Source organism: Drosophila teissieri, chromosome X (assembly GCF_016746235.2).
Source record: "Drosophila teissieri strain GT53w chromosome X, Prin_Dtei_1.1, whole genome shotgun sequence".
Taxonomy (NCBI): domain Eukaryota; kingdom Metazoa; phylum Arthropoda; class Insecta; order Diptera; family Drosophilidae; genus Drosophila; species Drosophila teissieri.
The window spans coordinates 11634368-11658510 of NC_053034.1; the positions used below are offsets into that span (position 1 = coordinate 11634368).

The 24143-nt window shown below is 43.4% G+C and overlaps 9 protein-coding genes across 13 annotated transcripts in view; 5 read left to right on the plus strand and 4 right to left on the minus strand.

Moving 5' to 3' along the window:
* The first annotated feature begins 212 nt into the window (after positions 1 to 212).
* Positions 213 to 1630, plus strand: LOC122623126 (decapping nuclease DXO homolog). 2 transcript variants are annotated; one of them, XM_043802089.1, is made up of 3 exons: positions 526 to 665; positions 725 to 999; positions 1089 to 1630. In XM_043802089.1, exons 2-3 carry the CDS (start codon positions 752 to 754, stop codon positions 1519 to 1521), a joined length of 681 nt encoding a protein of 226 aa, XP_043658024.1. In that variant the 5' UTR covers positions 526 to 665; positions 725 to 751; the 3' UTR covers positions 1522 to 1630. The 2 variants fall into 2 exon arrangements, with proteins under 2 accessions (XP_043658023.1, XP_043658024.1); XM_043802088.1 differs by having other exon boundaries at positions 213 to 999.
* Positions 1561 to 2665, minus strand: LOC122623127 (rab-like protein 3). Its single transcript, XM_043802092.1, has 3 exons — positions 2554 to 2665; positions 1974 to 2492; positions 1561 to 1909 (listed from the first exon to the last, which is right to left on the minus strand). The coding sequence occupies exons 1-3, from the start codon at positions 2633 to 2635 to the stop codon at positions 1644 to 1646; spliced, it is 867 nt and encodes a 288-aa protein (XP_043658027.1). The 5' UTR covers positions 2636 to 2665; the 3' UTR covers positions 1561 to 1643.
* A 170-nt stretch (positions 2666 to 2835) lies between these two features.
* On the plus strand, positions 2836 to 5978 carry LOC122623129 (NECAP-like protein CG9132). The gene is made up of 4 exons (XM_043802094.1): positions 2836 to 3026; positions 3937 to 4333; positions 4610 to 4815; positions 4933 to 5978. Exons 1-4 carry the CDS (start codon positions 2944 to 2946, stop codon positions 4982 to 4984), a joined length of 738 nt encoding a protein of 245 aa, XP_043658029.1. The 5' UTR covers positions 2836 to 2943; the 3' UTR covers positions 4985 to 5978.
* Positions 5979 to 7710: 1732 nt separating this feature from the next.
* On the minus strand, positions 7711 to 11503 carry LOC122623128 (UPF0472 protein C16orf72 homolog). The gene is made up of 5 exons (XM_043802093.1): positions 10897 to 11503; positions 9446 to 9535; positions 9193 to 9379; positions 8898 to 9122; positions 7711 to 8526 (listed from the first exon to the last, which is right to left on the minus strand). Exons 1-5 carry the CDS (start codon positions 11075 to 11077, stop codon positions 8403 to 8405), a joined length of 807 nt encoding a protein of 268 aa, XP_043658028.1. The 5' UTR covers positions 11078 to 11503; the 3' UTR covers positions 7711 to 8402.
* Positions 11504 to 12282: 779 nt separating this feature from the next.
* LOC122623400 (exosome complex component RRP45) lies at positions 12283 to 14064 on the plus strand. The gene is made up of 3 exons (XM_043802545.1): positions 12283 to 12850; positions 13006 to 13755; positions 13823 to 14064. Exons 1-3 carry the CDS (start codon positions 12394 to 12396, stop codon positions 13861 to 13863), a joined length of 1248 nt encoding a protein of 415 aa, XP_043658480.1. The 5' UTR covers positions 12283 to 12393; the 3' UTR covers positions 13864 to 14064.
* A 319-nt stretch (positions 14065 to 14383) lies between these two features.
* On the minus strand, positions 14384 to 15807 carry LOC122623401 (histone deacetylase complex subunit SAP30 homolog). The gene is made up of 2 exons (XM_043802546.1): positions 15238 to 15807; positions 14384 to 14936 (listed from the first exon to the last, which is right to left on the minus strand). Exons 1-2 carry the CDS (start codon positions 15634 to 15636, stop codon positions 14802 to 14804), a joined length of 534 nt encoding a protein of 177 aa, XP_043658481.1. The 5' UTR covers positions 15637 to 15807; the 3' UTR covers positions 14384 to 14801.
* Positions 15808 to 16125: 318 nt separating this feature from the next.
* LOC122623682 (transcription factor IIIA) lies at positions 16126 to 17850 on the plus strand. The gene is made up of 2 exons (XM_043802967.1): positions 16126 to 16380; positions 16442 to 17850. The coding sequence occupies exons 1-2, from the start codon at positions 16195 to 16197 to the stop codon at positions 17462 to 17464; spliced, it is 1209 nt and encodes a 402-aa protein (XP_043658902.1). The 5' UTR covers positions 16126 to 16194; the 3' UTR covers positions 17465 to 17850.
* Positions 17851 to 18997, minus strand: LOC122623683 (39S ribosomal protein L22, mitochondrial). Its single transcript, XM_043802968.1, has 3 exons — positions 18612 to 18997; positions 18336 to 18549; positions 17851 to 18200 (listed from the first exon to the last, which is right to left on the minus strand). The coding sequence occupies exons 1-3, from the start codon at positions 18876 to 18878 to the stop codon at positions 17983 to 17985; spliced, it is 699 nt and encodes a 232-aa protein (XP_043658903.1). The 5' UTR covers positions 18879 to 18997; the 3' UTR covers positions 17851 to 17982.
* Positions 18998 to 19473: 476 nt separating this feature from the next.
* The window catches only part of LOC122624959 (integrin alpha-PS2), a 31437-nt gene continuing 26767 nt past the window's right edge, over positions 19474 to 24143 (plus strand). The window contains exons 1-2 of one of the 4 annotated variants that reach the window (XM_043804762.1): positions 19474 to 19601; positions 22803 to 23144. In XM_043804762.1, the coding sequence (XP_043660697.1) occupies positions 22936 to 23144 (209 nt within the window). In that variant the 5' untranslated portion in view covers positions 19474 to 19601; positions 22803 to 22935. Of the gene's footprint in view, positions 19602 to 20321; positions 20429 to 22802; positions 23145 to 24143 lie in introns of those variants that run through there. The other 3 variants (XM_043804764.1, XM_043804763.1, XM_043804761.1) reach the window with 3 other exon arrangements.

The following is a 24143-nucleotide window of genomic DNA, read 5'->3' on the forward strand; positions in this document are numbered from 1 at the left end:
ACAAATTGTTTGTTTTAAATTTGTAAACACCTCGTGGTGAACAGACGTTTTTAAGCAGATTAGAAAACAAATCGAAGAGTCACGATTTCTACTCTCAAAAAAGTACTGTCATCATTCCAAATTAAAATTACCAAGTGCTGGCTCATCAGCATTAAAATTAAATCTATCATTATTTGAGCTTTCGATATTAATCGCCTTCCCTTGATATTCACCACTACCAAAGCCAAAGGCGTTAGCCTCTTTTTAGCCAACTTCTCCGGATACTCAGCTTGGATTTAAAAAATCCGTGTAGGCGAGGGAAATGGCCGAGAAAACGGGATTCATCAGTGTGCCCTGGCAGCAGCACCGGCTGGGCGGGCGGTACACTAGGCCGTTTCCTTCTATGAGCCGCCCGAAATGCCTTGGCGTATGCAGCATAAACGCTAGCCGGGATTATGTGGACGACGCCAGCGGTGCCAGCTACATGGCTGGCCAACCGTGGCCAGAGCTGCCGCTCGACCTCAACGATGGAATAGAGGATGTGATCCGCAAGCCCGTCGATCACGTCAAACGGGATTTGGAGTATATGCTGCTCTATATCAAGCATCACCGGAAGGAACTGCTCCGCCAGCAAAGCTCCAATCCAGGAAATCTCTTCTTGGACACCGACTTTGTAACGTTGCGTGGTATTTTGCGGCAGATAATGTGCCTGCAGTATGATACTAATCGCACTTTCCGCATCAAGGCGACTCTCCTCAACGGCAACATCTATATGGCCAAAGAGGACACGCCGGAGCAGCGGCTGGAGAACGAGAACATGAGCAAGAAACAGCTGGACATGTGCTCCTGGGGTTTCAAGTTTGAGCAGTACCTGACCAGTGCCCAGGCGCAGGGCAAGCCGATCACCAATGTGCCGGTTAACGAGGCGGAGGAGTTTATGGGCGTGTACCGCGTGAACCTGGCCGGAATTGAGATGCTCTACGGCGCCGAACTGGACTGTGTGGACAGCACGGAGCCAGTGTGAGTGGTCCAGGGCTTAATTGCACTTATTGGTTTCCAATTCAGTATGTATATGAATGATCATTGGTCCCTCCATTCTTTATGCGTAGTGACTTCAAAGATCCCAAAGTGCTCGACTCCTTGAATTTTGTGGAGCTGAAGACCAGCGCCTTCAATATGAACAAACACCAAATGCGCAGCTTCGATTCGTACAAGTCGGCCAACTGGTGGAGTCAGTCATTCCTGGTGGCCATCCAAACGATTTACGTGGGACTGCGCGACGCCAAGGGCATGGTGCAGAAGATCGATGAGATCGATGTACGCACACTGGCCCGCAACAAGCCGTGGAATCCATCGGCAATGGCTTGGTACCTGGAACAGTTTTTGCGCAATCTTAAGAAGCTCCTAGTGACCATTAACGATCCGTTTGCGGTGGTTCAGGTGACTTTTCGCGATAAGCGCGCCTACTACGAAGTGCTGCGCGGCCCGGAACACCAAATCCTGCCCGATTGGTATCGAGATATGCTCAAGGCGGCCACCTAAAGAATTTGCACTGAATGGAATTTGCTTAACGAGAGCAAGTCTGATCATGGAATTAATCGTTTTTTATGATTCTCGTACGATATATACAAACCGACTTAGAACTATTGAATTGAATGCATTAGTCACTTGAGGTCGTTGGTCTCCAGAAGGGGCACGGCGCTTGGTTCCAGTTTGGCACTGGTCGGGCCATAACGCCGTCTATCGGGTGGACTGCCGGCGGTAAAGCCGCCCATTCCAAATACGTGGCCTCCGCTGCCGCCGAGCGATTCGCGCTTCTCGATAACACAGTCAAAGAAGCGGGATAGTTTCACGGCATCAGTGGTTCCAGCGGCCAGACTGCGGTTGTCTCGGCAATTCAGCCAAATCTCCTCGGCGCCACACTTATCGGCTGGTGGATAATAAAATGGATGAATGTAAGGAGAAAACATTTGTCTTGTAATATTTGGAGGCACCTATTCCGCCCGCTTTCTTCACCGCCGTCTTGGGCTGCCGCTTCTCGTCGATGAGGTCAAGCTTGGTGCCCATGACCAGGATGGGCGTTTGCGTGGCGCCTAGAAACTCCTCCATGTCGAACCGGATGTGGCCGTCCGTGCCGGAGGTGTTTGATGAGAAGCTGCTCAGTGGGGTGGACGGCGATGGTGGCATGGAGCTGCCCCGCGATTTGTACGTATCCTTGCCCTCCTTGTTAACGATCTCATACAGCCAGTCGAGCAGCTGCTCCTGCGACTTGCCGTTGGTGAGGTCGTGCACCAGAATGATGCCATGGATGCCCGTGTAGAAGACGCTGCGGGTGTTCTTATGGCTCAGCGAGCCTCCGACATCGAACAGCTCCACGAAGTAGGGACACTGGCGAGCGGTGCCCTCCTTGAACTCATGAATCTTCACCTGGATGTTGCAGCCCACCGTCCAGCCGGGACGGATGAGGGACTCGTTGTGGGCGATGAGATGCGTCAGGCAGGTCTTGCCCACACCTGGAGAGGCAATTCTCGAGAGGATTAGTGGCACGGGGTGCCTTTGGCGCCCATTATTTACCCGAATCGCCAACCACAACAATTCGCACTCGATTGTTCATCGCCATTTGATTGAGAAATTGCAGCCACAGCCACACTGGCATTTCGTTAAAATACTAAATAAATATAATAATAACACCAGTAACTGAAATATTTAAACTATTATGTAAGGTAATTTCGAAAGGAACTCAGGCTTAAAACTATAAACAAATGTCTAATCATTTACTCAATTAAATAATTTTGAAATATAAATTCAAAAATGATCTCACTACTTATGTGCTGGTATATTTTTAAGGGTCTCGTGGTATATGCAGACTATCGCTCGCCGGTCACACTTGCTAAAGCTTAAAAAAAAACACTTGGCAAAATTTAGATAATAAACAAAATCAAAAATAGTTGAATTTCGAATAAGATGGAGTACGAAAGTGTGCTGATCGTGAAGCCGGAGGTGTTTATCTACAAAATACCGCCTCGTGCAAGCAATCGAGGCTATAGGTAAGTGGACAAATCGGTTGGAAAAAGAGGCGACTATTTTTTTTTCGCCCCCTGCTTTGGATTTTCTGCCACCAAAATTGAAAGTTTTTCGTGCATTTCAACGCCCACTCATTGCACATATAACTAAATATATACGTGTATATATCCACTCGGGGTGTGAGAATGCATTAATTATGTTTTTCTTTCTTAGTCAAGGTTACAGGCACCACGACTTTTTTGTTGTTGTTGCTGCTGCTGAGGCTGTGAAGTTCAATTCCAATTGATTTTTTTCCGTGCAATTATTGTTGAACATTTTCACTTACACGTATCAGGGAGCCAAAAAAAAAAGCAGAAAAACACAGGGAAAAAAACGGGGGGCAGCGAAAAAGCTCCGCTGGCGTGCGTGTAATTGTTGCTATTTGCAGCCACTCTCTTTGTTTTCCTTTTGTTGCTGTTTATTTCACAGTTAACTGCGCTCAGGTGAGCAAATAACACAAATTAAATGGAATACCTCAAATATTGGGGGTATACTATAATTAAATGGCTATGAACGATCGAATGCCTGGTGAATTAATCACAACAAGAACCACATTCTGCATTCCACCGGTTATTTCTATTGTAATTTATGGCTTGTGTATGGGAATGGCATCGCGTAGTAAGTCCCTCAATTATCTTACAAGATATAGAGCTCCTTATACCGACTATTTCTTCAGCAGCTATATGATTATATAGTTAGCTTCACTTCTTACAACTATCAAAATGAAAGAATTCTTAGACTAGACGAGCCAGATAAAGTCCATGTCGTTCATTTTCTGCAAGATTTTCAGACCTAAAAAAATATATTTAACTTTCCTTATCAGAGTACATACAATTTCCGCAAGAAAATGAAACTAATTAAAATAATTTTCCTCTTTCAAATGCCTATTCACAGAGCGGGAGATTGGAACTTAAAAGAGCCCACCTGGACGGGCAGGATGCGACTGGTGGCCAAGGGCACCGCCGTCGTCCTGAAGCTGGAGGACAAGACCAGTGGTGCCCTGTTCGCCAACTGCCCCATCGACACATATCCCGGCGTGGCCATCGAGGCGGTATCCGACAGCTCCCGGTACTTTGTCATCCGCGTGCAGGACGATAATGGACGATCGGCATTCCTTGGCCTCGGATTCGGCGATCGGTCCGATTCGTTCGATCTGAATGTGGCGCTGCAAGATCACTTCAAGTGGGTGAAGAACCAGGAGCAGATCGAGAAGGAGAAGACGGAGCCCAAGCAGGAGCTGGATCTGGGATTCAAGGAGGGCGAGACCATCAAGATCAACATGAGGATAACGGTGGGTACAACTGCATAGTCTTTGAGCGCTAAATAACCATTTCCATAAGGGATCTGGTCAAATTCTACACTATGTGCCTAATCAGCTTCTGCAACGAAGTCTCTGTTTCAGAGCCACTTGGTTGAAGATGTGCGCATTCCACTCTTTTCGCTTAATCAGCTTATCTGAACAGCTGAAACTTGATCATTATGGTTATGGTCCAAGATAATGATTTCGGAATGAAGAAAACGCTGAATTGAGCTTCCTTAATGTTTGGAATTTTGATATTTGTTTCAGAAAAAGGATGGCTCCGAGGGATCCTCGCGCACTGGCAAGAACAAAGGCTCCTCGGGCGTGCTGCCACCGCCGCCTGGTGGCCTTGGAAAGATCGCTCCGCCACCGGCCGCCGCCGCAGCCACGACGGTACGGCAAAGTCCCGGCGTTTCGCCCGCCCACAGACCCGCCGCTGGAGGATCCGAATGGACCGACTATGCATCCGCCGGGTGAGTTGTAACTGGGGCTATACCCAACTATGTGCATCGACAAATGAAACAGCCAAATGGCTTTGATTTTCAAATGAGCATTGAGTCTTTTTTACAATGCAAATTATTCTTTTCCAGTGGCAACCAAGGACAACAGAACTCGGCCAACGCCAACTGGGTGCAGTTCTAGATAGACATCATCCTGTTCCTGCTGCTGCTGCGCTCCTACCCCCCAGAACATTATGTTTTAAGACTCTTCAGATGTGTTTTTTTTTATCCACCATTTGCAAGCAAATTATTATCGTTTTGAATAAGACCAAAAGATTGAACAGAACATTCAGCAAGGGCGTCACGCGTTAAAGTTAGAGATTTTTAATTCAATTGAAATTGTGTATTAGTTTCCCCGCCCACCACTCGCCCACCTTCTCTCTCTTTCTCCCTCTCTATCTGCGTAATTGCGTCTCGCTCTAATTGGAGGCGTCAGATGAAGGTGGGCGAAGTTCTCAGTGGGCGGGGATTTGTAGCGAACTATTTAGCCTGGTTGTTAATTGTATAAATGAAAGTAACGATAATTTGTATGGAAATTATACTAAAATGTAATTTGTTAACGTCGAGATAATGCAATTAAAAATGCAAACTAAGTTTAAATCAAGTTATACACGAACACTGCAACAGCTAAACTGAAGTGAAATATTCAACTTTTGAGTACTTACACACGACACACACGCACGTAAAAAGGACATTCCGCAGATGAGAGATGGGACGCACTACATACCAATATAATTTATTGTTAACTCTATTCCTAATCCTCCCTGATCCACTTGTTTCACATCCCTACCCTATATGAAATACCAGAATACAAATTATGCAGATCTATCCACCTGTTCCCGTTTTCGGCTTTAATCACATTGTGTGAAATCGGAATTGAATTAATCGAACATGGAACACTACACATGAATCGAAATTTATTAGCCTTATTTTCAAATGAAAGCTTACCGGCTTAGTTATGGTTTCACATAATTTGAGAGGAACGCAATCGGGATCAGGGCAATATATATTTTTTTCTGTTTTAAAGTGGCACACACATGCATAGCAACTAAGTAAATCAAATGAATTATATATAATATACAATATGAAGAAATATCCATATGTATTAATAAACCACATTATTGTAGAGAAGGAAATCTTGCTAAATCTGAATTGTTGTTTCAGCCTCGATTCCCCCCTCCCTCCGCCCAAAATCAATATCCTATAACTATGCTAGACGAAACTCTGTGCTCCACTCTCTTGTTTCTGTTGCTGTTGATAACAAAAAACGAAAAAAAATTTGACAAAAAAAAGCGAGTTCTATTCGTTCCATAAATGTTTATGATTAGAGCTGCTACTGGCACACATTTTCATCGCTTTACATTTAGAAATATCTATGTGGAAAAGACCAGCTCACGTCTTCTGGGGATATAATTAACTGCTATACTTGATAGTTATTTTTTGAGCTAATTTATTATTTACTTTTAATGGGAAACTACACAAGTCTTGGCTCTGCTTTAAGTAAATATTACGACTTTACTATCCAACAGCCAATAATTTAAATTGTAAATTATATATTCGGTTGACAGTTTGTATTCCTGAAATTCACATTCTTCAAAAGCTTCTGATATTTTCCAAATTGGTTTTTCTGGCTTACACGCTGTTTATGGCGCTTTGAGTTTTCAGTGTAACATCCCAGAACTGCGAACAGGATATATTTTCGCTTAGTTTTCGTGGCTAATTTTAGATAACCTTCGAAACGAACATATTCGCCAGCTTTGAGCAGTCAACAAAATCAACAAACGAAACATAAATTACATGGAAATAAAATTATATATATATATACACACAAGATATATACAAAATGTAATTAATATTAATGAAATACGAAATAAAAATAGCAATGAATTTCAATGTAAAATTCCAAAGCTATTTTATGGGTAAAGCGACTTGGGCGTTATAAAACAAGATTTTTACGGATATTCTCCAGCTCGCTGATAAATATAATCTTTATGTTAATTTAACCCTTGTTTAATAAAAACCACATTTGTATTGAATTTTTCTGTTTTTTTCATACTTTTTATTTAACTTACAATTTTGTTTTCAGATTTCTTGTAGGTTGTTTTCTGCAATGATGTTCTTTTTTTTTCGATTTCCTTATGGATTTCTTTTTTAAATAATCGTTTAGGTTTTAGTACATATAATTACAACGCAATATTTTCATAGGACTTCGATTTCCGACTCTCGACTGCCGCTTGACTTCACGCCGATACACAATTAATTTATCCGGCTTCCTGCCTCCTCAATATTTAGCTTTAGTAATTTTTTTGCCCCCGGATTTCTCTTTCCAACTTCATTTGCCGAACTACGTGGATCAATGTTACATCATCGCATGCTATTCATATACATAGCTATCTGTATAAATAGATGTTGGGTATCTGGTATAACCTGGCTAGCCTGAAGTGACAATCACCAATGATTGCACATCATAGTTTTAGTTTGGGTTCCCCCGATCGAACTTTAGGTAATGGCAGGCTCGTATTTCCGCAGCTCATTGGGAATACAGTCAATCACCATTCATAAATCGAATCACCAAATGAGAATACAGTTCACATGCCAATAGAACCATATCTTATCGAGACTCTGAGATATGGTGGTCCACTGTATATACATAAAAGTAAATCTTTAACCGATCATTACCCATAGTTAGATCAGAGTTCCCCTTCAGCTCCTCCTCCGCCTTCAGTTATGGGTACAATTTCATCGCTTTAGTTTCGATTTCGTTTGGTGGAAATTTGTTATTTGTTTCGGGGGACGACACCACACGTATATGCGGCATCTTGAGCTGCAAGTTCCGGAAAATGGATGAAATGAGGCGGGTTAGGCGGCTTTAAGTAGCATATACAAATAGTGTATATATGTAACATTATATTTCTATTGCGATTTTCTTGGGGTGTCTCTTATTTTTGTTATTTACACAGCTTCATTTGTGGTTTGCAAAATGCAAAAAAAAAAAAAAAATTTGGGGTTATACATTTTACAATACCATTCACTATTACTGCTTCGCTTAATCGTAAATCAGACGCACAGCTGGCATATAACAGATATCGTACTCCTAAACTTTTCACTTCGTTCGCATTAATGCATGATGACAATGATTAACAGTTTGTGCCCACTATCGGCATTATCTTCATCAACATAAACATCTTCTGGTGTCATTACAATCGACATGACTTTTTACTTAAGTGCTATCAACTAAAACATAACTTAACCTTATTTATGTGTGATTTTGTGTGATTTACGTACATTTGCTGCATGTAATGTGCACAAAGTGGGGTTAAAAGGGATTGCTTTTGTAAGAAAAATACGGTATGCAATTCTTAAACTGAAAATCTTAACATAAATGTACAATTTATGTTCTCGCAAGCCATCGACATCATATCGGCCGTTCATTCAGTTTACGCGCAGTGCTTTTTATGTCATTCCTTTTCATTTTCATTTTCGATACCAGAAGGTGGAGTTGGTTGGTGTCCTAATGACCGGGAGCTTGGCTTTGGGCTGGGATCGCAATTGGTTGTGGATTACATGAAGCGCTGGCGTTTACTGCTGTAGTGGCAAATGTCCATTTTGTCGTCGATGGGACTGCCGGGACGCTTGCAATGGCGCGCGATTTCGTTGGCAACAAATGCGAATAGTTCCGGGCCACTGAAACATAAAGAACATTGATTAGTCCACCTCAATTAGCTCACTTTTAATTGACACTTAATTAGTTGCATTAGTAACTGAACAACCATCTTATCCGCTTTTCTTTTTATTTTGTTTTTTCTGATAACATAATAGCAACAATGTATTTTTTCGCCAGTCTCTAAAGAAAGATCGCAAAAACCAGTTTTCAATGCATATGCCAAAAAAGGTATTCTCATGTTTCCTGTTGCACTCATTCGCGTCGTTTTCAGAAAATTCTTTTGGGATTGTTAAAAACGTGCAGTGACTGAACTTGAAATCCACATTCTCTGGGATAATCTCCAATAGCTGTCGCCGTGAGGACAAAATTCTTGATAAACCCCTCAACTAACCGTGGACGCAAAACCAAGGCCTCCTTGAAGGTGTGCAAATCATCGCCGATTCCGCCGCCGGTTCCGCCCGTTCCCTCCTGACGGCCACCGGCTGCTCCGGCGGACAGCAAATGTCCACCGCCGGCAGCTGTGGGCGGACCACCGGTTAGGCCCAGTCCAGAGCCGTGGAATCCCAGGCCAGAGCCACCACTGCCACTCTGATGGTGATGCTCCGGCTTCGGTGAGCTGCAAACAACAGATGTAAGAGACCAGTTTTAATTGGGCTTGCACAGTGGAAATTGCAACGGCGACTCACCGACGATTGGCATGTGGATTTGAGTTGGATGGCGGTAGGGGCTTTCCGGCCAAATAGGCCAACAGATCCTCGCGCCGTATCATGCGGCGTTTTTTGCTCCGCGCCCAATCGGCCAATTCGCGAGTGCGTCTTTGGTAGCCGCACTGAATGGCAGCGTCGCTGGTGCGTTTGAGACCATCACATGATTCTGGAGAAGATCGAAGCACACGGATTAGTCGGGCAGGATTCAATTGGAGACATGACTTGGACTCACCTTTGTAGAGTGTTGTCACAGTGCCAGCTGCGGTCTGGAAGGGCAACCAAAGGGCGCCTGTGTCTGAGGAAAATGTGTTCGATGAGCGCTCTGTAAGGTAAGAAGAAATATGTTATTTGTTGTGCTATTATATTGTTCAGGGTCATTTTTAATCCATTTATTTATTGTACGTTTTTCTCAAACTGTATATCCTTTAGTGTTTTTTTATGGTTTTGTGTGCTAAACATTTAGAGTAAAAAGTGCATTTGCCCTGCTTTAAAACTACATTATCCTTACTATGAAAATTAAAATGCAGTGCTACAAAATAAAGAATGTATGTAATGCGAACTATGTTACAAAATTGAAGTTTATACATTAACAAAATGGAACTTCGAGATATTGTTTGTACAACTTTTGAATACAAGTATTTGAATCGTATTACGATAGTTGAGTCTAAAATGGTAAATTATAACCTTGAGATATTATTTTATATATAAAGCTACAGGATGTAAGGACATAGTGTAATAGTCTTTGTGTTAAGTAAACAATAGAAACAAACATGTCCGACCTGTCGATCGTTTTTTCCCATCTCTCATTCTCTTTTCTCGGTTGGCCCTTGCTCCTTGCACACCTGCTGCACGAAAGGACGAAAAAGGACGAGAGGGAGACAGAGAGAACGAGAAGAGCCGTTATCGACCCGGAGGAAGAGGAAGAATGCTGTGCAAGAGAGATGGCAATAGGCACTCGAAATTATTTGCAAACAAAAAAAAACAAGAATGAGAAGGCAAAGAGCATGGGAGATTAATCTTACACCTATTTTCCCTACTTCATTTTGTTTTGTATTTCGCTAGCCGAAAACAATGACGAAAGCAAAACAGCTGTTCGACTCTCTCACACACACGCATGCCAGCAAACAGATGAGCCTGTACGCACATGTTGATTAATGATATCAACAACAACAACACCAGGGTCGGCAGCAACAACAAATATGGGCAATGAATATTCTTAAAGGCGACGCCTCTGCCCTTTTTTTTCCTCTCGCTCTCCCTATTTTCCATAGCCATTGCACTTGCCATCTCTCTTGTCGTGCCATCTCGTTTTCTCGTTCTTTTGCTCCCTGTTCTATTGCATCTCCCCCTTCTTCATTGCCTATAACCCAAAACAAAAACAACAAAAGCAACACTGGAGCCCTTTCTGCATTTTGATAATGCGTAGTATCGAAGAGCGAGCGAGAAGGGAAGTTGCATTTTCATGAAAGCCGGGCTGCTGCTACCTCCTCTTCTTCTTCTCCTGGCTGTTCTATTAATACCTCGCCCAAAACTATTTTTGAAGAGAGACTACACACACACACACAGATGCAGATAGTCAGACGGAATGGAAACACAAAGAACAGTAACAAAAAAGCATGGAAGCCTACGCCCTTGGAAGGGATAACGGGATCTATCCCCTAGCCCCCCTCGCAATCAACTCACCTCTGTACAGCTGTGCAACGGCGGTGGCCGAATCCTGGAATGCTCCCCAAACAGTGCCCAGATTGTTGTCCCGTTGACGCACAAACTCCCGTTCGTATTCATCGTGCTGACCGTGGATTTCTCGGTGACACTGCTCCTCCAGCCAGCTCTCCTCGCCTCCGGACTCCGGTTGTTGTTGCATTTCTCTCTCCTCTCACGGTCTCTCTTGCCTTGTGTCCCTTCCAAGTTACGGGTTCTTTCCCGTTCCGGCAAATGTGCCTGGACAATCTTCTTCTTCCGCTGCTCCTTTTCTGCTGCTGCTGTTGCTGCTGCTTCTTCTTCCACTGGTGCTGCTGCTACGACGACACACGCACACACACACTCACACGCGAAGCGAAACGCACCAACACACTCGCACGCACTTTGAACCAAACTCTTAGGTTTGATATTGGTTTTAGCCAGGAAATCGGTTGGCAATCCTTCGTTTCGACCTTCTGCCCAAGAAGAGGGCTCCTCTGGCCACCCGGTTGGGAATGATAATAATTTATTTATTGCACAAACGTAGAGCGAGCAGCACTTTTATGTAGTAAACCAGCACAAAAAAGAACGACACTTAGTGACGGCGTTGCCAGACCTGCAAGAACTGTCAAGCGAACGCTGCTGGCATTCTAGTTCGATTTTTGGTCCGGTAGCAGGTTCTGAGGCTGGCGAACCAGTCACTTCTTTTTGCTTCTTAAAAATAAAGATGGCGGTATATTAGCTTCTAATGTCTGTGTAAAGTAGATAAATTTATTAACTAAGTGGTTCATATTATTTTGGAATCATTTTGTATATGAGCTGTTCAGGCTTAGAAATGTGTTCTTGTCTGGGAACCAGTCACGAATCACTGGGCTTAAAATATATTTATAAAAATCAATTTTGTAGTTTGTTATTTAAAAACCTTAACTGTTTAAATGATCATGTTGTATTATTTAAATAGTTCGACTGAAATGATATGGCAATATATATATATATTTTTCGAACCAGTAAAAGTACATAAACAAATTGTTGCCATCTGATACCCGGTATTAATACATATACATATATCGACTTCGTAAACTAAATTTAGTGCATAAAAAGTTTCTTTCATAGTTACCATTGTAGACGTTAGATGTTTAATAAGCTATCAAGGCCATTGAACGATTTTTTAAGTTTGGGAGCCAATTTAAATATTAATTTGTGCAAAATTGTAAAGCTAGTTCCATTTTGCCTTGGCACGCTAATACATTTACCAAAAAGGTGTTAAAAGTCTCCTTCTGGTGCCCCATAAAATGGACCTGTAATTGCATAAAACAATGAAATTGCTAAATAATTATTACGCACTTTTATAGTTCCAGTTCGGAGGTAACTAGTTCCGGAGCAGCATATATGCGGAGCAAAGTGGCAAGGCCGCAGTCTGCACGTTTTTAAAAGCCGGCCAAATTCAGTCCTAATCGAATTCAAAACAAAGCAAAAGGATCCTCCTCAGCGAAAACCAGGATGTTCATGAACTCGAATTTCTTCGAGCCGGGCAAATCGAAGCCGGAGCGTAGCTTCGTTCAGTTGGCGGTGAAGCAAAACCAGCGCTTCGATGGCCGGCGCTCCAACGAGTGCCGCGATGTGGAGCTGACCTTCGGCGCAGATTGGGGCACCGTGGCTGTGTCCATGGGCGACACGAAGGTGCTGACCCACGTTACCTGCGACATGGGCACCCCGGCCACGTCTCGGCCCAACGAGGGCAAGCTCCAGCTGAACGTGAGCCTTGGCGGTGTGGCTTTTCTGGACGAGGTGCAGACCACACATGACCAGCGTTCGCTCACCCTGAATTCCCTGCTCGAGAGGACCTTCCGCAGCTCCAGGAGCGTTGATCTGGAGTCTCTGTGTGTAGCCGCCGAGCAGCATGTGTGGTGCATCCGTGTCGATGTCAATGTACTCAATCACGACGGAAATCTGTATGGTAAAGGCACAAATCTCTAAATAAAAGGTGATTGATTAACTCTTAAATGGCCAAAGCTATCATTTGATGTCATGCCATCTGAGTTAATCAACAGCCCATAGGTTGATCGCTTTTAAAAATAATATCAAGTATTTAACTGCTGTTCTTTCTTATAGACGCCAGCACCATAGCCACCTTGGCTGCATTGATGCACTTCCGTCGACCGGATGTCACGTTTACGGACGATGAGCTGCGCATCTATACGGAAAAGGAGCGGGAATTCATTCCACTGCTATTCCTTCACTATCCCGTCAGTGTAACCTACTGTATTTACAAGAGCAGTGGGCAGCCAATAGTAGATCCCACGCTGCTGGAGGAGAACGCTGCCGATTCGGTGATTGTCCTGAGCTTTAACTCGTACCAGGAGCTTTGCAGCCTTAATGCCGGAGGCACTGCACCCACAAATGTCCGCACCATCATGCAGTGTGCCCGCAATGCTGCGACTCGTTGCAAGTCCCTAGTGGATTTCATACGCAAAGCCTTGTCGCTGGACGAAGAGCGTCGATTGCAGGGCGGTCGATTGGTCAATGGACTGGTAGCTCTCATTGGAAATACGCAACACAAGCTAAGTTTCAACAAACTAATGTGCTGCCAAAAGCAGGAACAGCAGCCACCTCCAACCGAGAAAATGGAATTGGATAACGAGAGCAGTGAGAAGCCCGAGGTCGAGGAGATTGAAGTCAAGGAAGAGCCGTCCAACCAGGAAACAGGTGACGCCCCCATGGACTCCAGTGGTTGGCTACCCCAGGATGAGGACTCCCAGGAACTGCCCATACCCTCGGAAGCATCCACATCGAAGGCAGGAAAGGGCAAACCAAGTCGCAGCAAAAACAAGGCGAATAAAAAGCCACAGCCGAATAAACAAAGTAAGTGGACAATCAAAATAATCGATGAAAGCAGAATACCATTAATAACGCACTTTTTCTCCCCCAGATCACAGCGACTCTGAGGAAGAAGCCAGGCAATACATCTAGCCGATGTGATAGTCATGTAGTTAAGAGAAAATGCTTTCTATTAAGTTTTATTTAGGCTTAAATGTATGGCTAAAATCAGTCTAGGCTTTAACAGAAATCGTTTAATGCGGAATTCCAATTGATTTGTGGAACCGATGTTCGTCTAAGTTAGGCTTAAACTAGAGCTCAAAATATATTTCCAACCCGCCGGGGCAAATGACATGATGTTTAAGTTTAAATATTGCAAGTTATTTCGTTTACTCTCTTACAGCGAGAATATATTGGCTTCCGATTCATGCTGCTTTCATTGAAGTCTAATTGTGCTTTGATTCGTTTAAAGTTTCTTGGTGTTTTCTTGTCTTGTTGCTTACTGATGTCTAGCCATCCCCACTTAACTTGAATTATAATACAAACGATTAAATGAACAACATTCGCGTCGCCATGTCTTTAAGCCTAAGGATACGAGTTGCTATTTGATTCAGTGTGTTGTGTTTTTTGTTAATTCTCTTGTTAATTTACATAGTTTATTTAATGTAGTGCGTGTATAAAGAGCTATTAACAACGGACCAAGGCTACAATTAGTTTTGTAAATTTCTTGTTTAAAATTAGGTTTACTTTCGCGTTATACTATTTTTGTTTTGGGAGCACCAGTTGCCTTTTTCCTTACATTCTTTCATTGCAGTTTTCCCTTTCGAATTTTACTTGTATTCCGGGGAGTCGAGGAAAGGGTTTGGGCAGTGGTGGTTTATGGGCATAGGAGTGGGTTTCTTGGGGGTCACACAGATGAGAAGGGCATTTCACTATCAGTATTTTCGTTTATCCTTGTTCGGTTCAACAATGCTGACGTCCAGCAAATGCAGCAACAATGTGAGAAGTGTGTTTTGATTGGCAGTTGGCCAGCGTTAAAAGGAGAAGACGTCGTCGGCGTCCTCCTCCTCCCTCCGCCCGCCGACGCGCCTTCAGGTGGTGTCGTTGCCAAGGCCGTTTTTTTGGTCCAGCTTATTCGAGCCCATCTTCACCATATACACAAAGAACGTGATGATCTCCTTCTCCTTCTCCTTGATGGGTATTGTCTTGAAGTGTTTCATAATTGTCTGCGGGAGAAAAATGTAAGTATGCATCTTGATTAAAACAGGGCCTGCAAAACCTTATAGACTAAATAAAGAGTTATAAGGCGATACAAAAATTAATTTGGATGCAATGGGAATGTTTTTCAGGCATTTCACTGATCGCAAGCTTTTGAAATCTATATCATCACATTTCTTTTCCTGGCTGTGTTACTAAAGAGACCACAACTTGAATGTATTTAAACACACAGCACACTAAACCAATGTATCCCCATGATTTCACCCCCAACCCAAAGCCCGCCTCATCTGTAAACTAGGTCAAACTTACATCCGCCAGCTGCGCCCGCTTCATTCCCTGCCGCGCTTGGACCTTGTAGTGGCGCTTGTAGCGGCGCAGCGTGCTCACGCCCAGCTGGTAGAGGTCGGGGAACTCGTGCAGGTGCAAGTCCGTATCCGTCTCGTTGCTGTCATCCTCGCTGTCCTTGCGACGCCGCTTGGTGCGCACCGACTGGATGCGCTCCTTGTGGTGGTCGCAGATGTAGATGTGCTGCGCGGCGGGATCGCTGCTGAGCTTCAGCCGCTTCTGGGCCACCGTCTTCTGGATGCGCTTGGAGTAGCTGGCGTAGCCGGCCTGGTTGCGACACCGCTCCATGTCGTCGATTAGGCAGCAGGTTTGGTCCGTGTGCCCGCGACTGTCCTCCTCGCCGGTGCTGAATCCGTTGTTCATCCTGTTCCCGATCCTTGCCGATCGCTGGTGAGTTGCTATCCAATCCAATCCCTTCCTGCTTTGCTTGCTGCTCCTCTGATTTTCTCCGTTTCGCTGCTTTGTCTCCCCTTTTGCCTTTTGCTTTGCTTTGTTTCCCTTTTCAAGAAAAAAATTTTCTTTCGACAGTGTGGTGTGACCAGACTGGGAAATCGAGAAATTCGTCGGCAGCTGTGAAACGCGCAAAATTTGAAACTTATGTATTTCTATAATTTAGCAAACTTAACTTTAATATTTCATTATTCATTTTCCATTGACAAATAGTGTCAGTAACATTCTTAATTATCATAATCTATTAAAAAGATCATTTATTTGTTGAGTATATAACTTTTAAAGCAGCAAGTAAAATGTATATGTATATTAGTACTAAAATTGAAAAATACTATGTACTAAAAACTATTGGGTACGTTTGCCAACACTGATTCACCGGTACGATAGTTACGCCAGCTTCCGTATTTGTCATCACTAGGTCACAATTGTGCGTTGAAACGAGATTGGAACTTTCAGAAAATTCCTTCGAAAATGCCGCCTGGAACGCAAATAGCAAGCGACAGCGACATGGAGACCGCTTTGGAGGAGTTCAAGCAGCGCCAGGGACGCCGGAACAGCACCGGCTCGGCCACGTACACGTGCAGCATGCCCAAATGCAAGGCCACCTTTAAGCGGCTGGACCAATTGGACCGCCACGAATATCATCACACTGGGATTGTAAGTATAACACATAGAGTTTGGGAATTGTATAGCCAGTAGTAACCCCGCCACTTTGCAGAAGAAGCACGCCTGCTCCTACGAGGGCTGCGACAAGACGTACTCCATTGTAACGCACTTGAAGAGGCATCTGCGGAGCACCCACGAGCGTCCGGATGCGGCGGCCATGAAGACGGTGAAGTGCGCGCTGGAGGAATGCAGCAAGATGTTCATCTCGGTCAGCAATATGACCCGTCACATGCGCGAGACCCACGAAAGCCCACGCGTCTATCCCTGCAGCCACTGCAGTGCCAATTTCTCGCAGAAGCTCAAGCTGAAGCGCCACGAGATCAGGGAGCACACGCTGGAGTATCCCTTCAGCTGCTCGAAGTGCTCGCGCGGCTTCTACCAGGAGTGGCAGTGCCAGAGTCACGAGCCCAGCTGCAAGCTGTACGAGTGTCCCGGTTGCCCGCTAAAGTTCGACAAGTGGACGTTGTATACAAAGCATTGCCGCGACACATTGCACGGAAAGAATCGCCACAAGTGTGACCGGTGCGAGAGCGCCTTCGACAAGCCCAGCGAACTGAAGCGTCACCTCGAGGTGAAGCATAAGGAGGCGGCGGACAAGGATGCGGGCGCCTCCTCGTTCACCTGCAACGAAGAGGGCTGCGGCAAGAGCTACTCGTACCTCAGGAATCTCCGCCAGCACATGCTCACCGCCCACTCGGGCAGGCGTTTCGAGTGCCAGGCCTTGGACTGCGGCCGCTGCTTCAGCAGCGCACAGAATCTTTCCAAGCATCTGCTCAGGGATCACAAGGATGGCAAGAAGAAAAAGGACTTGAAAGCGAAAAAGGATAAGAGTAAGGATCTAGAAGGGGGCAAACTTAAATCCACTTCCCGCAAGCGACGACGCGATGCCGGACGCAGCAAACACTCGCGGCTCTCCAAACTGGCCTGCCTGCAACTGGACAAGGAGGAGGACGAGGCGGTGCGTGAACGCCAGCCCTTGGCCCTCGAAAAGATCACCCAGTCGCTGAAGGAAGACCCCATCGAGCAGCTGCTGGCACAGACCCTGCAAGATGAAGAGGACGTGGAGCAGGAGTAGGGCAAAATCCCATTAAATAAGGAAGGAGTAAGAAGATCTAGTCCAAACCCACAAAATAATGATATAAATAACGAATAGTAGCTACAAGAGGCTACAAAATGCTGTGCGAATGTCTTCAAGCTATTTGAATGCTAAATACTGGTGTGGAATCTTTCAAAGAAACAGGAATTGCATTAAATTAAATGTAACTACGCACTAATGTGTAGTAAATAAATTACGAGCATCCTTATAGCAAGCTATTATTATTAGTCGCCGCCTGGAGCGAATTAGTTTTTAATCACCAATTTATTTACGTTAAGCTTGTAGGTATCACATTCCTTGACTTAAACCAGGTAAACAAAGTAAACTTTTCCTTTAAGTCCAAATAAAGGAAAGATTCTCACATATTTCTTTTGTCTGTTTCTTTTTTTATTAAACAATCTTCTAAAAACTGAAAAAAATGCTTAATGCGAGGACGCGATGGCGCAGGAGGACTGGATGTTTACGGATCGGTAGCAAGCGAGTGCTATTTCAGGTGGCTACAGTGAGTTGATGATCTTCCGGCTGCGCATTTGCTGCATCCAGCTCTCGTACTGCTGCTCCGGCGTCTGCGGCTCCTGGTAGTAGTGCTGCGGCGGCTCACCCTCCTCCAGTCGCACGAAGTAGTGGCAGTGCTTGTACTCCACCTTACCGAAGCGACCGCGAGCATGCCTCCTCACGCCCTTGAAGACGCGTCCCTTGCCCACGAAGGATTCGGCTGGAAGGTAAGAAGTATACAGATAGAAATCACCAATATATTGGATAATAGAGATTAAGGCGCATCAGCAAGTAAACTACTACTTGTGTATGTGCAATTCAATCCAAATCAATGGTTCCTTGTGCCCCTGCTCACCTATCCAGAGATTGCTCTTGTACTCCACATTGTGCCGCTCCACGGCCATTTGCTGGGCCTCCAGTATGGTCTCCTTCACATCGGTGGCGCCCTTTTTGAGCACAAAGTTGAGCTGCTTCAGCGCCTCATCGACGGACATTCCGCGAACGAAGGCAGCGATGTACCACATCTTGTCCGGACTGTATTTGATGTTGTTGCGCATGTGGCAGACATACTGGAAGTGGATTACAGGTGGATTATAGCTGGGCTAACTGCGGCACGATGCAAATATCTTACAGCCTTTCTGGGCTCCTCGTCCGTTTCCTGCGGAGGATGCACGGTCTTGTTGTACTCCAGCCACTTACGGGGTCCGTAGTTGTACTTGTTCCACTTGGCGCACAGCATTCCGGCGGAAGCGGCCGTGTGCAGGGATTTCGACTGGAGGGCAGGTGGTGAAACTGGTGATATGGCGGTTGATCTGCTGGCTTCGCCCGATCTGAGGAGCGCTGCTCCCTGTGGCGCCTGCAGGCGCAGCTGGGACATCTGCCGGATCACCTTGTGCATCTTAGTTTGGTTGTTTTATCACAGCAAAACCAGGCAATTGAATCCGGAACGGAAAACGCAGACTTTCCGTAAAAAAAATAATCGCGTAATCTGCCAGTGTGACCAGCGGCAGCAAGTATGCCGTGTGCCTAAAACGTACCACACAAACGGCTGATCTGCGAGCGGTCTGGCAGCGCTTGGTTAGGGTAAAAAAAAACATCTGGCAGCTTTATCAGTACTGTTTAAAAAATATTTCATTTATTAAATTAAAAATAATTTCAAATACTAAAATTAATTTATAAAATCAAATTTAATGAGTTGAACTCAGCAATTCACATTAATAAGCAAATTATATGTTAAAATGAAACCATTAACGTAAAATGCAAACTTAATTATCTTCTCTAAAACTATATAACCTAACAATAAAATGCACTCTTTTACTAAGCTATTGTCTTTAAAGAAAATAAAAACTCTGATGCATTAATTAACTATTCTAGTTTAGTTTATCGTTCTTAACGAAGTGTCGCGCTCACGTTTGAATCGTCCAACAGTCTGGCAGCCCTGCTGATTATTTGAAATTGTATCTGAGGGATTGCTAGCCATTTGAGTGCTGCATTCGGTGGCGTGAAGCGAAAGTTGCCTGGTGTTAAGTGCGGAGCGCTCGCGTTCGAAACGGAAACTCAACGGGCGCCAGATTCGATTTAAATTCGAAACACAAATTCGCGTATGCAAATTCAATCGATGGTAATTGAACGGCGAAACGTTACTACTTGCGTGATATCTGATATATCCATTCGAAATGTTTAGAGCATTTCCGAGGCTCAATTGTTTGTTTTCATTAATTTGCATTGCCAGTTTGCTCTGCCTCGAATGGCCGGCGAAAATGCCCGTATAGTCGAATTGCAATACATTCCGAGATCTCGTGATTGCGAATCTAAACCATCTGGATAAATGGGAGAATTTATTTTCGCTGCAGCGCTCTAATTTTCGAGGCAGAGTTCATTTGCTTCATCGCACATGCGAAAATCTATTAAATTGTGTAATAAAAACGTATTGGTTTCAAAGCAAATATAGTAAAAGCGTTGCAAAAGTGTAATTACCTTTTCGAATTTTAGAATTGGATTTCAAAATTTACGTAAACATAAAAATCATAAATTTATATCCAAAGTCTATCCTATGTTCAACATAAAAGTTCTGCCATATGTATGGGCCACCAAGATGACACATCAAATGGCCGAAACTTTTGCTAACGGAAATTACAGACTTCCCACACGAAACTTACCTTTGAAATTTGTTCGAGTGGGATGCTCGCACATAGATAATGAAAAAATAAAACTTTTGCTATCGTTTCGGCTGTTTGAGAGCTTTGCGTTTGTTGTTTTTGTTGTTTTTGTTCCGAGATTGCTCTCCCGAGTCTAAGAAAACTAGAGACTACGGAGCAGAGTATCTCCATTGAGTAGGCGATCTGGCACGAGCAGTTCACCCATGTATCTCTGGCGGTGCTAAGATGTATCTTACAGATACTTTGCGCCATTAGTCGTGGTTTAAATCTTGCTGCGTTCGCTGCCGAGGTAGAGCAAATAGCAAATAGCAGAAAGCAAAAAGCAAATGGCAAATAAAACTGATACAAATATAACAAATAAAAGTGAACTACGCTAATTATCAGCACAGAGAGATAATAAAAACGCAACACGCGACGCGCTAACAATTTGTTTGAAACATTTTTTTCCAGTGTTGCAGCACCAGTGAAAAGTGCACTCACCAAATAAATATTTAAAATATATATATGTATTTAACAACATTTAACAAAAAGCATAAAGAGCCAAAATCAACAAATTCAAATTGATGTCGCAGCTGTGTTTGCACCACCGTTTGCGCCGTTTTGTGCAGTGTAGAATTCGATCTGTATATGCACGTCTATATATACATGTGCATATATACCTAGATATAGGCGGACTCTGCTGGGCGTAGCACACAGCTTCCAACTTTTTAGATTTATTTTTAGATAAATGATCGGGTGTGTGTTTTTTCCACTAATTTGATGTGTTTTTTTCGTATTCATATCTTAACCATCTGGGCAAGATTGTATCGCAATTCCAGCCACGGCTGCTACTAATTATATTCAATTGGTGCACGAAAAAGAAAAGTGTTAAAAACAGGAGGCATTCAAACCTATACTTCAATGCTAAAGGTTATTTAGTTTGCCACTGAACAAAAGTTAAAAGTTCAAGCAGTGATCGAATTAATAGGAAACGAACAAATATTTTTAGAAACTTTCGCCAGACTCTTGCGGTCTTTTTGCATTTAAATGCGAATTGCACGCTTAGGAAGTTATTTATGCAAATTTTGCAACTTTCAGTTAACAATTGTGCTCGCCTGGCAACGAACTTCAGTTTTTAGCCTGCAATTTGTGGGCCACGAAATGAACTGTCTTATTTATATTGGCACATTCGCCAGTCATTTCGAATTCCGAATGCCAGCCGCATGATCAATTGTTAATTTGTTGAATGTTAAATTGCCTACACCATATGGTGCGTTCTAAAGCGAATTTTTTTGGTTTTTTTCGTTATTCGTTTAATTATTATTCAGTTTCTTGTCTATGAATGGCAGCCGCCCATCAATGAACTAGCATCGCCCACACTCGGCGGAAAAACTGGGCATTAAATGTATATGTGGTGGAAAATGTGTCAAATGTCACCTGCACACCGCCTACAACTTGTTTGTTTCCTTTCCGCCACAGAAACCTAGCTACACAGAAAAAAATCTCCATCCCAAGTACTTGCAACTAAAATAGTACTTTAAATTGGGGTAACTTTTCCTTGAAAGCTATCTTCAATTTGAGGCAAATTTGTGTGGGAAGGGCTGGCTGACTTGAAGCTGGCTAAAAGTCTAATGGCTTTTTGGCCGTTATTTTGTTATTTTGGCCAACCTGTTTGACGGCCCATTACGTCACCATCAGCGCGATGCTGAGCGTAGAACGCGCCAAAATCTAAGCATGCAGCTAAAAAAAACACCAAAAGCAAACATGAAACCGTCAAAAATGTCTAAAAACAACAAATCAGATTTTAGAATTAGCCAACAATAAGCAAACGACCCGACTGATACCCTAGCATTCTGCTGCAGTGAAAACAAGAAGATGGAAATCATTTAAACTGAACGTAAAATATTTGAAATCTATCAAATGAATTAATGCCATATAAGTGATAACCTAATTTGATTTATATAAATAATTAAAGTAGTAATTTAATTTGCAAGCTAATTAATATACAAAAATAAAGAAAATATAAAGATTATACATAAAAAGCATTTAACAAGTTGAACCAGCATAAAAAACTAATAGAGCAATGAAAAACATACAAATTGAATGCAGAAATAAATAATAATAAAAACCTAAAATCACGTTTAATAATAAATATGAGTAGGAATTCATGGATGACATGCAGTTTATTGAGTTTTCGGCATTGACAAGCGACGAATAATGCGAAACGAAACTGAACCGTGTAATAAAGACCGATTCGGAATACCCGTAATTGCCCCGACATCCGACTTCAGACATTAGATATCCGAATCCGAATCCGACCAGCCCTAACCACCCCGCCCACCCCGCGATTTGCCAAGGCCAAGAGATCTCGATTATGATGTTAAGAGTGAGGGAGAGAGACAGAGAGAGAGAGAGAGAGAGACGTAGAGATACGAAGAGGTAGAGATACGTGGAGATACTAAAAAACAGAGACACTCAGCATTTGCCGAGTTGAAGAATATAGTTTTTTGTTTTTGGCTTTTGTGTTTTATGCTCTTTTTTTTTTTGGTTTTTGGTTTTCGGTTTTGGAATCTCAACTCATGTTGGCCAAGGTTGAGTTTATATAATAAATAAAGCCGCGTGTGTGTGTGTGTGTGTGTCTCTTTCGACCATATGTTATAATAATTCTCGATTCCGATCGCCAGCTGTGAAGATGCAAGCGTAAAGTGCCAAGTTCTTGGATGCAAGCCCAGCGAAATCGATACAAATTCGAGCGAAAGTAAAGAATACAGAATAAAAGAAAGTACCCAGCGAATACGAAGTAAGCAAGTGCCCAAAATGAGTGGAGATTCCTTCCACCGAAGAAGAATGGCTCTTCACTCCCCGATAATCCCGATCCTGATCCTGCTCCTGGTCGCGATTTCCACGCATGGCTACAACATCGATCTGCCCAGCTACGTCCGTTTCCGGCAGTCCAGCAACTCCATGTTCGGATTCAGCATCGCGATGCACAAGGGTCGCAGTGGATTCTACGGCAATCAGAGCAAGTAAGTCCACATGTTCTAATTACTCTACTAAAGTTAAGTTAGGCACATGGACTATTAAGCTACTAGGCTATGGTTCATTTCGATGCTGGGGCAATGAGAAAGAAATCTCTTGGCATTACTCATTTCATTATTCATTACTACTTCCGAACAGGGTCATTTATTTCGCTTTATCTTCGAACGACCCTCTTGACATTTCTTTTCAATAAATTATCTTCATTGGGAGAAATGTGCTTTAAACTCAAACTCATTAAAGATAAGTAAATCATATGGGATTTAAGCACGCTCTACACTTTATGCCGTCTGTAAAGTCGTTTTATCTGAGTTTCTGAATTTCTCAATTCACGCCGCTATCGGTTACTCTCTCCACTTCGCTTTCTCAGTACAATTTGTATGGCGATCGGAAAGATGCTGGTGCTCACACTTGCAATATCTGCCACAAATACCTGATAAGACCCAGAGATCGAAATAAAATGTTAAATATACTATTTATTATTTATGAAAGCCAGCTTTTTTCTAAATTAAGTAGAGCTCTCTTGTTTGGATGAAGTCGAGTGTGCCCAAAAAGAGGAATTCCGATATGAGAGAAAAGGGGAAACCATTGCAGCTTCGTCTTCTTGCTGGCGATAAAAGAATTCATTGCATTGCCGCAAGTTTCCGGGATGCAACAGTTGCAATCGTTCTTTTTCGGCAATCCCATTTTAAAGTCAGAAAAGCACCCAAATTGAATTAAGCAATAAGCAGCCACATATATGCAGATAGCCGTATGATTCAAGTGACTATTAATGTTATCAGTCGCGTAGCAAACGGAGAGATACTTTGCTTCATGACAGACCGCTTGTTTAGTCTTTTTTTCGCAGCCGTCCATTGGTGGAGATAGTCCAGTGACATGTTAATCTTCAAGCAGAGATTCCCGGCTATCTGCACTAGGCTCCCAGCACGCAAGCGCATTTTTCCAATCTCGAGGAGCGTGAAAATATGCATCTAGAATGCTAAACGCCC

Excerpts from the sequence above, each read along its gene's own strand:
- LOC122623127 (XM_043802092.1), bottom strand. The coding sequence starts at position 2,635 with ATGCCAGTGTGGCTGTGGCTGCAATTTCTCAATCAAATGGCGATGAAC. Across the intron at positions 2,493-2,553 it reads TGTTGTGGTTGGCGATTCGG|GTGTGGGCAAGACCTGCCTG; the intron begins GTAAATAATGGG and ends TTGCCTCTCCAG. Across the intron at positions 1,910-1,973 it reads GAAGAAAGCGGGCGGAATAG|CCGATAAGTGTGGCGCCGAG; the intron begins GTGCCTCCAAAT and ends ATTATCCACCAG.
- LOC122623129 (XM_043802094.1), top strand. The coding sequence starts at position 2,944 with ATGGAGTACGAAAGTGTGCTGATCGTGAAGCCGGAGGTGTTTATCTAC. Across the intron at positions 3,027-3,936 it reads GCAAGCAATCGAGGCTATAG|AGCGGGAGATTGGAACTTAA; the intron begins GTAAGTGGACAA and ends GCCTATTCACAG. Across the intron at positions 4,816-4,932 it reads ACCGACTATGCATCCGCCGG|TGGCAACCAAGGACAACAGA; the intron begins GTGAGTTGTAAC and ends ATTCTTTTCCAG.
- LOC122623128 (XM_043802093.1), bottom strand. The coding sequence starts at position 11,077 with ATGCAACAACAACCGGAGTCCGGAGGCGAGGAGAGCTGGCTGGAGGAG. Across the intron at positions 9,536-10,896 it reads CGTTGCACAGCTGTACAGAG|AGCGCTCATCGAACACATTT; the intron begins GTGAGTTGATTG and ends CTTACCTTACAG. Across the intron at positions 9,123-9,192 it reads AATCCACATGCCAATCGTCG|CTCACCGAAGCCGGAGCATC; the intron begins GTGAGTCGCCGT and ends TGTTGTTTGCAG.
- LOC122623682 (XM_043802967.1), top strand. The coding sequence starts at position 16,195 with ATGCCGCCTGGAACGCAAATAGCAAGCGACAGCGACATGGAGACCGCT. Across the intron at positions 16,381-16,441 it reads AATATCATCACACTGGGATT|AAGAAGCACGCCTGCTCCTA; the intron begins GTAAGTATAACA and ends GCCACTTTGCAG.
- LOC122623401 (XM_043802546.1), bottom strand. The coding sequence starts at position 15,636 with ATGAACAACGGATTCAGCACCGGCGAGGAGGACAGTCGCGGGCACACG. Across the intron at positions 14,937-15,237 it reads AGCGGGCGCAGCTGGCGGAT|ACAATTATGAAACACTTCAA; the intron begins GTAAGTTTGACC and ends TTTCTCCCGCAG.
- LOC122623683 (XM_043802968.1), bottom strand. The coding sequence starts at position 18,878 with ATGCACAAGGTGATCCGGCAGATGTCCCAGCTGCGCCTGCAGGCGCCA. Across the intron at positions 18,550-18,611 it reads ACGAGGAGCCCAGAAAGGCT|TATGTCTGCCACATGCGCAA; the intron begins GTAAGATATTTG and ends ATCCACTTCCAG. Across the intron at positions 18,201-18,335 it reads CAAGAGCAATCTCTGGATAG|CCGAATCCTTCGTGGGCAAG; the intron begins GTGAGCAGGGGC and ends CTTACCTTCCAG.
- LOC122623400 (XM_043802545.1), top strand. The coding sequence starts at position 12,394 with ATGTTCATGAACTCGAATTTCTTCGAGCCGGGCAAATCGAAGCCGGAG. Across the intron at positions 12,851-13,005 it reads TCACGACGGAAATCTGTATG|ACGCCAGCACCATAGCCACC; the intron begins GTAAAGGCACAA and ends TCTTTCTTATAG. Across the intron at positions 13,756-13,822 it reads GCCACAGCCGAATAAACAAA|ATCACAGCGACTCTGAGGAA; the intron begins GTAAGTGGACAA and ends TTTCTCCCCCAG.
- LOC122623126 (XM_043802088.1), top strand. The coding sequence starts at position 302 with ATGGCCGAGAAAACGGGATTCATCAGTGTGCCCTGGCAGCAGCACCGG. Across the intron at positions 1,000-1,088 it reads GTGGACAGCACGGAGCCAGT|TGACTTCAAAGATCCCAAAG; the intron begins GTGAGTGGTCCA and ends CTTTATGCGTAG.